This window comes from Cyanistes caeruleus, chromosome 1, assembly GCF_971803275.1.
Source record: "Cyanistes caeruleus chromosome 1, bCyaCae1.hap1.1, whole genome shotgun sequence".
NCBI lineage: Eukaryota > Metazoa > Chordata > Aves > Passeriformes > Paridae > Cyanistes > Cyanistes caeruleus.
In genome coordinates, this window is record NC_141701.1 from 45,951,609 (window position 1) to 45,964,422 (window position 12,814).

A 12,814-nucleotide genomic window follows, 5' to 3' on the forward strand; every position below is an offset into this window, starting at 1 on the left:
TGGCGTCCAAACACCATCCTATCTGTTAAATATTTAATAAATGACAGTTTTCTCTGGTGATTGAAAGATTTAGCTCCAGGGGTGAATGCCTCAATCCAGACTGGCTTCCATCCCCCTCCATGCACATACGTGCACACCCCTCCTCATCTGGGCCGGCTGCCTCTGCTCTAGCTGGAGGCAAGATTAAGCTGAAAATGATGCTAACACTGTCAGTCAGGTCCAGTCTAGGCATGATGTTGTTCATGTCAGCAGCAGACACTTAAAAAGGACAGGAAGTATAGGAAAGAAAGGGAGTTGTATTCATGCAAGCACAACACAGTTCTTTCAACTCTAGATTAGGTTTCCACCCAAGTGACTCCAGAATTTGGCTTGAAACAAAATCAAAATAAAATAATAAACAGATGATGGTCAAGTCACAGCTGATGAAGCAACATCTACTGTCATAGGGGTTTTTTTTTCCTTCTCTTCTTGAGGGGAGGGAAAAGAGAAGGAAATTATTCTGTACTAGCAACAGTTCCATCAGGGGTTTATGGATGCAGTGGTACCAGCTCCAAGGCCAGCCCTCTGAAATTGACTACAGAAAACAAACACACCTGCAAGGGTGGTGGATCTCACCAGGCTTCTGTTTCAGAGGCAAATTTTTGAGATACAGGAAGGACATTTACAGATTTTTACTTCATTTTGACCAGTAGGAATAACCTCAAATGAGAAGTTCACCCCACCACACATTGCAATGAAATCTTGTGGACTTTTTAAAAAACATAAATAAGTTAAATCCTTTTCTGTATAGCCTCAATTGTCCTAAACATTACAGATTTTCAGTGACAGGTTTAATGGCTACAGTATTTAAAGCAGAAGTAGGAGAAACCTGAAGATGGTCACCAATCTAGAGGACATTACTACTTCCTTGGAAACCTGGAGTCTTACCTTGGCTGCTCGAAGCAACATTTCACGTTCCTCTTCATCTTTTCTCTGCTTTTCTAGGTGATCAAGCTTCTCAAGAAACCTCAGTTGTGCTCTGGTGTCACTACATACGATGTACTTATCACTCCCCTGAAAAAAGAAGTGTGTTATAGACAACCAGGAGCTAATAAACCTAATTGGAACCATCTGAAAAGAACAACGCTATTTTTCAAAGCTGCAAGGTGTGGGCTGTTCAGGTTGTAGGCAGTCATTTACACATCTCCTCCCCACTCCAGCGTGCTTCCAGGTGTCCATGACTAGCAACAGGTTACTGAACAAGTGACATCCAACAACATCCAGTCTATACTGACTATAATAACAGAAGTCTTCCCTAGCCTTATTAAGACTGAAATTTTGTTTTAAACCACCAACTTCATATCCAGTAAACATGTATTGAAAAAAAAAAAAATTAATTGTAAAGCAGCAGGGCATTATATCTTTTCTCCTTTGAAGAGAAAGAAAAAATTTGACATTTTAAGTTTCTAGTGCTTTGTGTTCTAGTTTCAGCCATTTAATGTGCAAATTGAAACAAGCATCGCCTGGTATTTCTAAAAAGATGTTTTATGTATTGGAGGTGTGGTTTAGAACCAGTTACAGTGAATCTTAGGGATGAAGAAAGTGAAATATATTATATACAGTTTATTATAGCTTTAAGAGTACATATTTTTGCCTCAGTGAATACTTTCAAGTCCCAGGGTAGTTTACATTGAAAGGTAACCCAGGGAAGTCATCTGGTCCAGCCACCTGTACAAAGTTGGGCCAATGAATACTAATGGTTAGTATTAGTCCAACAATCAGTGAACATAGAGGCATTGAAACATGAGCTCCTTTGGGCCTAAAGAATAGCAATCACTAGTTTATTTTACATTCTGTTTTCGCCCACACTGGAAAGCTTGAGTTGACATTTACTTTAGCTCTGAAAGGCAGAGAAGGGAAAGATCCAAAACAGGGTCAACTGGCAATGAAAAGCTTGGTTTTACTACTCTGCTCTTCCAAAGACCGGCTTCTGGAGCCACGCATTGGCCAGAGGGCATTTAGGCAGCACAAGACAAGGAGCCCATTCTGGATGAGGCATGTCTGTGCCACCTGTTTGTATCACTTTTTAGTGCATGTCCTACAGATGTCTTCTTTCTCAGTTACTTCGTGAACTTGGGGTTTTTTATCAGCCACACACACTCTGTACTTTCAGCAACTCTTTGTTCTATGTTACCCCAATCTCACATTGTAATGAAACAACTCTGACATGCAACTATTCTAAAAGAAGCACAGGATATTGTACAGCTGTAGTTTAGGCAAGGTTACATATTAAGTATATGGACTATCAGTTACTCTATTTTTAGTTTTCAAGGATACTATAACTCAGACTCTTCTTCTCACATCCAGTCATGCACTGTGAAAAGATGGAAAGTAGAAAGTTTTCTTGTGAGCACTGTTGTCTCCTAATTTGAATTTTCACAACTAAGTCAGAGCATGGAATCAATCTCTTTTTTGGTATTACATCTGATCCTTTTCAATGAGCCACCTCATTGTCACGTATTACCAACTGTGGCTCAAAACACACCACATGCTGCAACCACAGACTTTCCCAGACAGTGTCTGTGGACCTGCAAAAAAGTCCAGCAAACCTTTTCCCCACTTCTGTCACTGCTCATGCTTTTTTTAACCACTCCCCACAAAGCATACGCTATTTTTGAGTCACTCTCAGTACATCAGTACAACTTGTTTTGAAGCAGCAGTTTATAATAATCCACCACCATTCCACAATCCTTTTAAAAGGACAAAGAAGAAAGCTGTAGTACCAGAACATTATCTTTTAAAAGTTTAGAAGTGTTTCACTTTGGAATAGCTAGATATTTACACATTTTAAGACAAATCCATGACCATATACCAACCAGCAATGTAAGTCTCCCAACCAGAAGCTCCCCAATGCATTACCACGAGCTGGTATGTGACAAAAAGTAGGTGCATCGGTAACATATTTCAGCTCATCACCTGTTTTAGACAGCTTATTTCAGGAATTTTTAAAAGAGGAACACCTGAGGTTATGTTTTGTCCTACTCAATAAATTTCTCTGCGGTCATTTAGCAGGGAATTGCTGAGACAGAAAACATTACACTGTACCCCTGTTCATGACTTGTAGCCAGTGCTGTTATGATCAACCATTATCACCTACATCCTACAGATGATGCAGTTCAGTGTTGTGGCATTTCAGTGCTACTGCAAGAGGGGAAAATGTTTTCATGGAGCATCATTTACAGCTCAGCACCACACCATGGCTCTCGGAGCCATGAGATCAGGGGCTCCAACCGCAGGAGCACGGCAGCTGTTTCATGCTGGGATGAATCCACATTAAAACCCTTTCCCCTTTATGGTCTTCCAAAGGCTCTATATCAACACTGCAACAAGAGCTGCATCACAGAGAGCAGCTCCCAACCATCCAAAAAGTTATTCCCACTTCACATAAAGAAACCACCATCATAGTTTTATCCCAATTAAGTTAGTGACTTCCAATCATATTTTTTTTTCCTAAATTTAGCAAAGAAAGGAACAAAAGTTGACAAGTCTACGTGATGGCACAGTACGAAGCTTTTATCCTGCCAATTCACTTTCTCTTTGCAAAGCTATCTATCAGATAAAAGCTGCTAGGCATGAACTGAGCAAACTGGGAAGAGCTCCCCGAGTATGATCCCATGAATTACTGGCCTTTTTATACCAACTCCTACCCTAACAGTAGGTTTCACCACACCTACCCCTATTACTGTCTTTTTGTAATGAAGATAGGCCAGTACAAAGCCTTATGGAGCAACCACCCAACCCTCCTGGAAAGGCTCTGGGAGTTTATCTGACATAGATGTAGCCCACATTGCTCAGGGGAATCAAAAGCCACCAGGGAAAAGAGAACAGGGGGTAAGCACCACGGCTGACAGAATACAGGGCTGTATAAACACCTACATTAATACATAACAGGACTCCAGCACTCTGCAGTGTTCTCTTCTTGAACTTAAGCTTTCTAAAAGCCTGTCAGCATCTCTCACAATGCTCACAAAGGTAATCCTGTAGGACACTCCTCTGTCGCGTAATACCATCGTCCTAACAAAAGAGGGTATCTGTGCCTCTAAGATTACTGTGCCCGTTACTTCTGATTTTTTTTTGTTTGTTTTGCTTTTGAAAAGAGGAAAAGAAAGCCAGCTTATTGCAATCTTATAATCTTATCATTGCTCCTGGCAATTCAATCACACAAAAACCTATCTGGTTTTCTATTGCTTTAGTTCAATGAGAAAGAAACCAGTCCTATCCAGCCTACTGTCCAAAAGCATTTCCTTCTGTTCTTGGTATCTGCCAAGACACTTAGTTCTACTGGTTACTCAGGACTTCAGCCTCCTCCTCACTTTTGCTCACAAGCTCAATTGTACCTCCCACTTTTGAGAAAACACCATACAACATGTGCAGATTTCTGAAATCTTTTCAGACAAAACTCTGTACTTGTCCTGTATTGATTTTCTTTTCTATTACATCTTCTTCTGGCAAGGAGCAGAATATTCCAACTGCTCCAGACAGCACTGTAAATACATTTAGTTTCCAAATAGTTGCTCCTCTTTACTATTGCTGCTCCAGTGCTGAAAAGCCCATAAAAAGTGTTCAGTATAAAAATACAAAAATAATTCTGATCCCATCAGTTGGTTGCTCTTGTTAAATTTCATTAAGCATAAAGTTCTTGCTCAAACCTGAACAAACAGGAAAGTAAGAGTTGACAGATACATTTGCTTCTCACTTCATTTTTTTCTAAAACACCTTCACGTTGAAAGAAGTAAGGATTAGTATCTTGCTACTGAATGCCCAAAAAAAAAAAAAGAAAAAGAAAGATCTGGTTTGTCCAGTACATTATCACTTCCCATTTGCACCACACAAGCATCTTAAGGGATACCAGCTTACTGGGACACAATGAACTTTATATTGAATGAAGCTAAATAAAGCTTAAGATGAAAAAAAAAAAAATCTTAAGATGAAAAGGGCCTCTGCTTTCATGGAGAACTTTCTACAAGTAAAATAATCAATTCAGTTTCCCAAGGCTTTTTACTGAGCCAATACTGACTGCAATTCTACCAACAATAAATGCAAAAGGAAAACACAAGCCCCTAAATCAACCCACCATCAAGAGCATTCAAAGTTAACTTTCCATTTACCATGTAAGAGACTTTGCTTAACAGCTACCACTGCTATGGAAGAAACACATGCATTCAGTCTCATGCTGGGTTTTAAGAGCACCTGCCCAACAAGTCAAATGGAACAGTTATATGCTGGGCTAGACACAGCTAAAACCAGCCTTTGGTAGATACTGAGAACACAAATGTTGCCTGTGATGTGCCCACACTTGGAAGAGGTTTACCTTCAAGGCTGCAAAGCAGGAAAACTTTGTGCAAAACTTGCTAATGATTTCCTTTACCTTGTGGGTTGATACTCTGTGCCGAGCAATTACAGTTAGTTTTTCCAGGAGCCTTCGTAATCTCTGCTGTGTAGCGTGGGAGATCAAGTTCACAACATCAGAGTTAAGTTCCATAATGTCATGCCTTTTACCTGTGGAAGCAGAGAAAATCCATTACGTGTTTTAGTAGTAGCTGATAATTGAAATAATTAGCACAGCAGGTATTCTGTTCCCCCTGGAAGTCATACCCATTATGAATAAAGGTTTGGAGATTATGATTTTCCTGGTAAAGTCACAACTTCAAAGATCTTAGACATTACATTAATAAAACTTAGCCTGGAGCTTCAGAAAATATAGACATTGTTTCACTTAGCCTCCAGAACCACTCTCCTTGCAAGGTCATTTATAGGACAAAGTTAATAAGAACACAAATCAAGCTTCATGTTCAGGGAGGGGGAGAAGAGGTAGCTGTAAAAATTAGTGCCATATTCTGTTAATTCCAGTAATTAAAAAAATACAGAATTACATTTTGCCCTGCTTGACACCGTGCTTGTTAACAACTCATGACATTTATTTGACGAGCAGGAATGGGTTTTGCAGCGCACTCCAGGCACACGAGACCCTCCGAACTGCCTTGACTGACCGACACGGGGCAGGCAGACCCAACCAACCCACAGCAGCCGCTCGGACAGCGCAGATTCCAGTCCAGCCAGGGCCATCCTGCCAGCACCTTCAACCTTTCCTCTCGGGCTGCCGCCGATTCTCCGCGTCTCAGCAGCTGCGACCAAGGCTGGTGACAGCTCCAGGCAGGGCTGTGCTGGCCCTGCACCCAGAGCTGGGCATCACCTCTGTGACCTTCCCGCGGCTGCAGGCTGCCGACAGAGAAGCCTTCCCGTGGCTGACACCATCCATCACTCAGCGCGGCTCCATCCAGACACCTGGGCGGCAGCGGCTTTTCCCTGGTAGGCACGGCAGGCGGCAGTTCCACATGCCTCATACGTTGTACCTGTCAGAAGCACTTTTCCTTGCCCTACACTGCATTTACAGCAGCTGTAATACTTTATGATGCAATATACAGCACGCCTTCAAAACCCATTTCAGTATTTACTGCCAAGTGAAGTGTTAAGAATGGATAAACAGCGCACTCTAAAAAAAGCTAATCACCTATTTCATTTGCTTTTGCTACTGTAACTGAAAATGAATGACAATCTCACAAGACAGGGAAAACCTAGAATGTTTTCCCATACACAACCAAAGCATTCCCTGTTTGATCAGTAAGCACTGGCCTGTAACCTAACTGAGTGCAAAGCTCATTTTGCTCAAGCATGTTTCAAAATACTTCCTCTGCAGCTTCTCGCTAGACAATCAGATTAATGAAACACCAACTTAAAGACAAAATAAAATCCCCCCAAAATCTCAAGACCTCCCTACACACATGCACACATACATTTCTTAATCCGAAGATGGCTCAGCTCAAAAGCAGACATCTTAACTTTCTGAATTGCTCTACTCCCTGGCAGCATTCCTTTTCTTGCAAACAAGCACTTATCATTTATGACATGAATTATTGCATTATTATTATTATTATTATTATTAATTTGGAACAACTACCATTCTAGCTATGAAACAGCCAGGCTTCTATTTTCTGTCTTTCAACACATTGTCTTTACACCCACAACAAGCAAATTATTCTAGAAACACTCTCTCTGTTTTCGCAGAGCTCTTTATTTTTCCTTATACCCACTTCCCACAAATGACTGATTAATCCTTTACTGAATGTTGAGAACAACTTCCAGGCACCAGGCCTGATGTGTATTCTCCCTTTGCCCCTAGTAACACAGCATTTACTAAGCCCCGTACAGCTCGAGATGACACATCTGGCTGACCGGGGCGGGAGCACCAAGGTCACAGGTAGCACTTGCAGCTTACGTGCTTGTCACACACTACCTGCTCACTCTGGACTAAGAACCAGCTGTGTGTGGAAACAGAAAGACTTTGTGAACATGTGGTTAAGCCACTGTGCAGAATTGTGACTGCACATTGAGGCTTTCCTGGATGCTCAGCTGTAAAACTCAGTGTTCCAGTGCAGCAAGTACAGGGCAGTGGGCAAGAGCAAGGAGATGAGCACATGCATCGAGTTTGCTGTCGACAGCAGTGGGACCAGCCAGTGTGCTGCTACACAAATGCATTCTCCCTGCTCTGACATAATACAACATTGCTGAGAAACACTTAATCTTTTGTCCAGAAGGTAACGCTGAGATGATACCTACACAAGAAACTTCCTGTAACAGAGGCATTCAACGTACATTCCACAGTATTACTCACTACACAGACAAACAGCATCAACATCTCTTCTGTATAAAATTAACTATGGGTTTTTTTTCCCCAAGGAGGGAGTCATAAACAAAGCTCTGCTCTGTGTGTATTGGAAGTTTGAAACTTCTTCCTAATGTTAGTCAATAGAGTATACATATACCTGAACAGGCTGAGGAATGCAAAAACTGTTAGGGAAGTCAGTGTAATGCATCAAGTTAGAAGCTGCCAAGATAGAAAAGCACATTTAAGTGTTTTGACACTATCACCTTTATGGTTCTTACATGTTGCACTATGTTTAAGAATAAGAAAGTTGCTCACTTCTCAAATGTTGAAGTGGTATCACTTTTTTTTTTTTTTTTGGTTGTGCTTCAAACTGTTTTTGTGTTTTTGTTTAAGAAAACCTTAAAGGACAGCTCTTTCCTAGAAGGGGAAGTGAAAAATCAGTATTGTTTGGTAGAAACACATTAACTGAGATGGCAGATCTTAATAATTCCAAGTCCTTCTTCAAAGATTGGAGTCTGGCTTTTGAAAGAGGCAAGGAAACACTACATCCATACATATCTGCTACGTGTCCTTTGTTCTCACCTATGTTCAAGATCTTAGTCTGAAGAGCTTCCGAAGACAGAAATGGTTCATCTGAGCAAGAGTGAATCACTGTACCAATGAGCTCAGAGTTTGCTGCCAAAATGCAGGCATTCTCCTCACTGAGATTAACCCCAGCCATAGAAGTCACATCATTTAGGTCATCTTCATCTCTACAAAAGAGGAGACCAAGATTTTATGCTTTGTTCAGAATAGACAGAAAGTCTCAACTATCAACAAGCAACCACATTCACATATCCTATATACAATTGATGTTTAGTGTGGGTGTGGACAGGGAGCTCCTAAAAGCTCTCACACTTCTGCAAAGTGCATTAATTTGGCTAATGCCTCAGTTGCTAGGCATGCAAATCCTTTATATGAAACTGAAATTTTGAGCCAGCCTGGAAACCTTGGACTGAGTTAAACCCAGATTAAAAGTTCCCACAACCCCTAACCCTGCACCACCACTCTCACAGCCTGAAATTTGCTCTAAAACTAATTCACCAGGTAAAACCAAGTATGGAATGAAGTTGAATGTTGACTCATTGCACTATAAAACAAGACCATTTGCTAACCAAGATGCATATCTTGCAAACTGAGGCTTATTAGCACAGACCTCATCTTCAGTTTTCTTTAACGAGTTCCCTTGAAACACAGGATACAAACACTCTTGATTATGTACTAGAACCAATTCAGACTTTGTACTTTGGATCAGTCCTACCATATTATGTACATAGTGGGGAAGATGCCACTGCTTCTGAAGCACCATGCCAGAGCTCTAGCTGGAAACACCATTAGCTGGATTCTCATGCAGCAGCTTTGGACCATATGTTCAAAATAAAAACTCAAATCTGGCATACTCAAAGAGTGAACATCACTCAGACTAGTTATAATAGCCTGTGTGCTTCAGCCTAGTTTTTTTTAGAGATCATTTAAGTTAAAATACTGAATGAGTCTTACATGGAAAAGGTTTTTCTGCTACTTTGGCAAAGAAACAATCCAAGTTATCATCAAATAAGTTCAGACCATCACAAGTAAGCATTTTTACTTCATAATGTGATAAAGGCCCTAGTGGTGGCTTCAGGGATTTAGGACCAATCCAAAACAGACATCCACAGTATTAGGACAGATAAGTAAAATCACTCAATCTGAACATATTTTTATTTGCAAAGTATAGGAAACAAAATCAACACACACACCCCCCTCTTGAAAAATATTCTCTGGCAAGGTTTGATAAAGTTCACCTTCAGAAAACACCGTGTGGCCTCAATAACTTTTGAACAAGGGGTTACCCAGAAATCTGCCGTTATAAGGTGAAATTATATTTCTTGGAGGCTATTCTTTGACTGACTAGAGGTAGAAGTTATTAGAACATGAGTTGGGGTTGAGGTTAAGCAATACTCCAAAGACACAAGAAAATGTTAGGATATTTTTCTTAAACTATAGATGTATTTTTTCCTTTGGGTTTCAGTATGTTTCTATGGCACCACTTTTCTGCAAACATCCAGTGAGAGAACTGCCAGAAAATGAGTCCTTCTACCCCTCCTTCACTCATGTGCCCTCACTGTTAGCAGTTCCTATGTGTGTGTGTGTTCAGGGAAAAGGAAACCTAATAGATTCTCAGACCAGCTCCAGCTCTTTACCTCTAACTGGACACAACAGCTTCCCAAACAGCTTGTGCCCCAAATCCATCATGCTAAGAAAAGTGTTAAATCCCAGGACTGTCAGAACAGTTAGATGTCCACAGCTACAATTTAAAGCTGAAGCCAACAGTGCCAGAACAGCTTCCCTCCTCCTACCCCTTCTCAACCAGCAACTGAGCAGCTCCAAGTGCATACTCAGGCTCTATCAGCCTAACAGAGACCTGAAATTTCAGCAAGCGTGTCAATGAAGCTTCATGGGATGATAATTGAGTGCTAACTGATCTTCACAAGTGCATTCCAGTCTCCTCTTCTTAGTGACCACTACAGAGAAGTCTTTGCTGATGGCAGAGACAAGAATCCCACTGAAACACAGTGACTACCATAGATCTGCTGACAAAAATCAGCACAACCAGCACCAGGAACACACATCACAAGCGATCAGTGCTGGAACCTGACATTACTCCAGTTGAACTGTTTATGGAATCCCAGGAATGATGCTTGCATCCCAGGCACAACTGCATAGCATGCAGTTTCAGGAAATCAATTTTGCTTTTAATCTGGCCACATACTCAAAATGCTCAAGCAAAGAACAGATAAACTTCTATAATGTACATCTATGCATTTTTCTACATAGAGAAGTTTCATTTCTCTTTAACCAGGTTACTATTTTCTTGATTATTTCCACGCATACGGTCTCTCTAGAGTGTACAGGCATACAAGAGTTTATATGCAATATAAGCAGATATCTCTACCTGTACTGTTCTTCAGTACCAATTCTAACTTTTTCACTGTGAGACATAAGTTTGCATTAAGTCAACTAGTCATTAGCTTTGATGAAAGATGAAAATACTGTTGTACTTATTTTACTTAACCCAAAGAAATTACCACTATATTTCCTTAGAAAAGTGCTCACTAAAGATTAACAGAAGTTCCAGAAGCCATATTCATACTTCTTATTCATACTTCATACTACTCTTTTTTTTCTGTTGTTCAAACAAACTTCAATCGTTTTAAGTAAGGTACCATGTACTTTGAGTAAGCTAAGTACATTTCACTAAGGTGATAAATTTAAAGTATTACAGAGTGTACATGAAAGTGTTTGATGGATACTGACTTGCTTTCACTTTCAGCAATCCCTCCATAAAGCCCCTTTTCTGCACCACTTTCTTCAATGGCCTTTTCATTTGATCATGTCACACACAGAAATGAAGAGGAGAAACTCACCCAGCTGCTCTAAGTCTCCAGTGATTTACACTTACTAGCACAAGGTGGAAAACAGAACTCAAAGAGTTCTGAGCGACACACCGCATGAAGTCAGGTTTGACATTTCTACTGGGTATTCACTGCAAAGGCAGCCCGGGCAATTGCAGATGCAGCTCACATCTGTGAGTCAGCCTGCTGCCCGAAAAGTGAGTCTGGGGCACCCTCTGGTGCCAGACAACCGCACTTGTCGTCTGAATCCCCCTACCTTTGCTCGGTTCTATCCAAGAGCCAAAGGGAAAACTAGAAAGACAGGCTGAGCCCAAACCTCTGTGCACCATCCCTGACAGCTACTCAGGCCAGAACAATTCCAGCCAAGCCAGAGAGCTGCATGTGCTCTGGAGAACTACTCTATTAAACAGATTAAATTCAAGACAAATATCTGAAGATGAAATATGCATCTGATTTTTTTACCAGAGTGCTCTAGCATATACTTTACAGAAATGTGTAGATCACATTACAAAAAATCTTGATTTTTTTTTTTTTTTTAAAAACAGAATATCTCTTGACATGCTATGGTGCAAAGTCCATGCTGAAACAACATCTAGAAGGCTGGAGTGCTTTGTGTGTTGTTTTTTTTTCTGTTTGTTTGGTTGGGGGGCAGGAAATCACCACTCCTTCTACTGCTTATCTCAGGCAACCTAAACCTGCCTGTTAAAGAGCAGACAAGGGCAAACTGCAACTAATTAAGTGCAGCTTAGTGATTAGAACATCCTCAAATCCTTACCTAGCCTAGTCACACAACAGCAGAGGGAGTCAGGCTCGATGACACACTGCAGTGAGTGCACAGTAAGAGCCACATGTACAATCACATCAATTACAAGACACACTCTCTGCTTGTAACAAACTTCATCACAAAATCGGAAAGCAGGCCATGGTGCCTTTCTCTGCCTCACACATGATCAGCAGTTGATGGATCATAGGTCAGAAAGTTTAATTATAGCAGTGAATAGAAACAACACCAAGGGTGTATCTAAAGACAAATTCTTCAGAGACAAGAGACTCTACAAAGAAAATTTAAGGTGAGTTAGAGATTTCCTACCTAAACTCTCATGGACTTAGGCTGCTTTGAAGATCACAGCCCAAAAGCAAGCAGAGAAATCTCTACTGAATCATATTGTAAAAGCAGTTTTTTTCCTACACTAGGAATTAAACAATTCAGGGAACAACTTCCAAAAATTCAAATTTGTCATGTAAGACAGCTAATATATTCCATTTGGAAGATCACAGAAAAAAAAGTTTCTTTTTTTTTTTTTGTGTATGAGTTTGTTTGTTATTTTGTTATATTATGATATTGATGAAAGGTTTTTTTCTTAACATCACTACCCAAAATTACATCCCACATTATATTCTAAAGCACGTTTCATGAGACCTTGAGGCAGATGAACAGAGCTATTTCTTTAACATGAGCTTTTCATTTCAACTTCTGGAAACCACTGTTTTTAAGTGTTCACTGTATACTGTATGTTACTGTGAACAGCAGCAGCTCTCTGTCTATACCGGTGCATTCAAAGCTGCAGCTTTCAAGAGATGATAAGTCAACTGGTCAGCAACACAGAGGTGTCATCATGCCTGCCTTGGAAGAGCAATGTCAAACTTGCCTTGAGGTGCTAAGACTAATAATGCT

At 40.6% G+C, this 12,814-nt stretch overlaps 1 protein-coding gene across 2 annotated transcripts in view; it reads right to left on the bottom strand.

The window, feature by feature from the left end:
* Positions 1-12,814, bottom strand: part of TAF4B (TATA-box binding protein associated factor 4b) — a 70,095-nt gene that overhangs the window by 24,951 nt on the left and 32,330 nt on the right. For both annotated transcript variants that reach the window (XM_086889825.1, XM_086889831.1), the window contains exons 10-12: positions 8,288-8,457; positions 5,408-5,538; positions 928-1,053 (exon numbers count right to left, since the gene is read on the bottom strand). In XM_086889825.1, coding sequence (XP_086745951.1) covers positions 928-1,053; positions 5,408-5,538; positions 8,288-8,457 — 427 coding nt within the window. The remainder of the gene's footprint in view (positions 1-927; positions 1,054-5,407; positions 5,539-8,287; positions 8,458-12,814) is intronic.